Source organism: Cystoisospora suis (assembly GCF_002600585.1).
Source record: "Cystoisospora suis strain Wien I chromosome Unknown contig_12683, whole genome shotgun sequence".
NCBI classification, from domain to species: domain Eukaryota; phylum Apicomplexa; class Conoidasida; order Eucoccidiorida; family Sarcocystidae; genus Cystoisospora; species Cystoisospora suis.
This window is the reverse complement of record NW_027165441.1, coordinates 1-2,656: the sequence shown is the minus strand read 5'-3', so window position 1 is coordinate 2,656 and position 2,656 is coordinate 1. Positions and strand designations below refer to the sequence as shown.

Sequence of the window (2,656 nt, the reverse complement as noted above, 5' to 3'; positions counted from 1 at the left end):
CTCTTTTTTTCTTCTTTCTTTCCCGTTTCTCCCCTTTTCTTCTCCTTCTTTAGCTTCTCATCTTCCTCGGAAGAAGAAGAAAGAATTTAAGTCACCTCTGTAGCTCTGCTTTCCCACTGTTGTTCCCTCTCTCTTCGGGTGTATATACACATGAAGACAGCTCCAGTGAGTCTCCTTTTTTCTTACATAAGAATCTGTTTCTACAGAGAGAAACGATTCTGTAGAGGCCAAGATAGATGATGATCCAAGACAGACATCTGTGTATATGCAGACTGTAGGTAGGCAGAGAGAGAAAGAAGTGTGAGATTTTGAATGGTCGTCTTCCTCTCTTTTCTTGCTCTCTGTTGCTTTCTCTTTTAGGTATCTCCAGGAGGGCAGATTAATGACGTTTCCAAAGCTTCATCTGATTCGGTATGTATGTCGACTTCTCTCGTCATCTTCTTTTTCTTCTGCTAGCGAAAGCTACACATGTAGTAGAACGACAGCGAGATAGACGAGATGTGCTGACACGTCTGGGAGAGTGTCTCATACATGATATATAGACTTCTCCCATCAATCTTATCATGCTTTCGTTTGCATACATATATATATATATATTTGTATATATATCTGTCGCCTTCTTATAGTATCGTGACTATTATACTGATGCGATTGGGGGAGATAAAGATGTACAGTAGTGAGAAGAAGAAGAGATTCTGCAAGAAGAAGAAGAAGGCTCTCAATGAACGAATGTAAGGGAGGTAGCACCCATGAAGCCAAAAGGCTGGCCCAGGGTGATGCGAGTGATAATAAGAATAGCTCGACTGCTTCTTCTTCTTCTTCGTTCACCTGTCTCGAGAGAGAGAGAGAACACAGGCATGAAATTTCTTTATCTATATAGATATATCTATATCTTATCTATACATCTCTACATAGACTTGCGGAGTGATGAGAAGCATGTGTGCCAATAGAATTCAAATTAAGATGATCGGGCAGTTGGGCTACAGTCGTTGTATGTATATATATATTTATATATATTGATGTAATAGATTCATATATGTTTTATGGATAGATAGAACCAAGAGAGGTGGATAGATACTCTGTTGTGTATAGGTGATGAGTGGGTCTATGGAGGGATAGCTCAGTGACTTACGTCTTGGCTCTTTCTTCGATGCCTCTGTAGTTATGGGGGTGCTTTACGTATGGATTATCTGCGTGAATGATGTAGGTGATCTACATACATATATGTCTATCTATATATGTATGCCTATGTTCAGTCTCTGAATGTGCCTATCTCTCTGTCTGTATGTATGATATGCGTATGTACCGCATGTCTGACTGTTCATGTATGTGTCCGTATGTGTGTAGGAATCGTATTTGTATTGATCGTTGTTTCGAGGAGATAGCTGAAGCTTTAGGAGAGATGGACCATCCTGACTTAGAGCTCTACTCTTTCGCTTCTTCTTCTCCTTCTTCTTCTCCCCGAGGAGCTTCAACGACTAGCTGGGGACGTCGAGGCATTCAGAAGGTGGTCGTCTAAATCGATTAATCTTTTTCTCTTTTCTCTCGATGAGAAGAGACGGGAGATTAAAAAGACTTTCTCCAGGTTAAAGATAGCTTGAGTTTCTTCTTCTCTCTTCTCTGCCTCTTCTTCCTCTCGTTCAGGTTGCAATGAAGATCGAGAGCACAACAGCATCCCGTCGCTTTTGGAGTAGAGACACATATGTACATGTCTATGTATATACGGCTTCTCATGACTATGCGTATGGACGCCTATGTATGTATGGAGTAGACTGTTTGAATCTTATTATGTTTCTAGGGAGGCGGCGGGGAGAGGTACATATATAGATGGATATATACATATATACATTGACATATATAGATGGATATATACATATATACATTTACATATATAGATGGATATATACATATATATATATACATATAGATATGGATACGTACATGTAGAGATAAAGAATCAGAAGGATGATGGCGATTCAAAGAACATCTGTGAAGCTTAGAAAGAAAGAAAGAAAGTTTTTTTTTCTTCTATTCTTTTCTTTCTTGGGACTCGACCAATCAATCAGAAGGAGAGTGATAGAAACTCTCTGTACATGTACATCGCATATATAGTCATGCACCTAAGTACATATTCATATATGTATATATACGTATGTTCATTATCTGTGTTATATATGAATATAGAGAGAGATCTACATGGTACGGTGTAATTCGGAGTGCATGCGTTTACATACGACTTTCATTAATCGAGAGAGAGAGAGAGACTGCTTTTCTTTCACGTATATCCAGGCGGCCATGTACGTACGTCTAGCTCAGAGTAGTGGCTCTGTCTATCTATATAGATATACCTGGATACCCACATAGATCTACATACATGCGGATACAGATAGATGGGTAGACTGATATACATAGACATTATACGTCCGTAGAGATATATGCATGGCGATGTGCCTGCGTGCTAAATGTATTTTCTCTGTAAGAGGGGTAGGAAGGCTTCTCTTCTTGAAGCTAAAGACGGGAGGAAGAAAAGACGAAAGACACGAAGAAGAAAAACAGAAGAGAATCATCTTCTACCGTCGTCTTGTTACGGCATGCCTATGGTCAGGTGGTGAGGAAGGAAGGAGACAAGAAAGAGAAGAAGGGGGGGGAGAAGAAG

General features: G+C 39.8%; 1 protein-coding gene across 1 annotated transcript in view; it reads left to right on the top strand.

Annotated features, from left to right (window-relative positions):
• The window catches only part of CSUI_011510 (uncharacterized protein), a 2,348-nt gene extending 515 nt beyond the window's left edge, over positions 1 to 1,833 (top strand). Inside the window, exons 2-3 of the mRNA XM_068071608.1 lie at positions 361 to 411; positions 1,348 to 1,833. Of these exons, the coding sequence (XP_067916416.1) occupies positions 383 to 411; positions 1,348 to 1,519 (201 nt within the window). The 5' untranslated portion in view covers positions 361 to 382 and the 3' untranslated portion in view covers positions 1,520 to 1,833. The remainder of the gene's footprint in view (positions 1 to 360; positions 412 to 1,347) is intronic.
• The last annotated feature ends 823 nt before the right edge of the window (positions 1,834 to 2,656 follow it).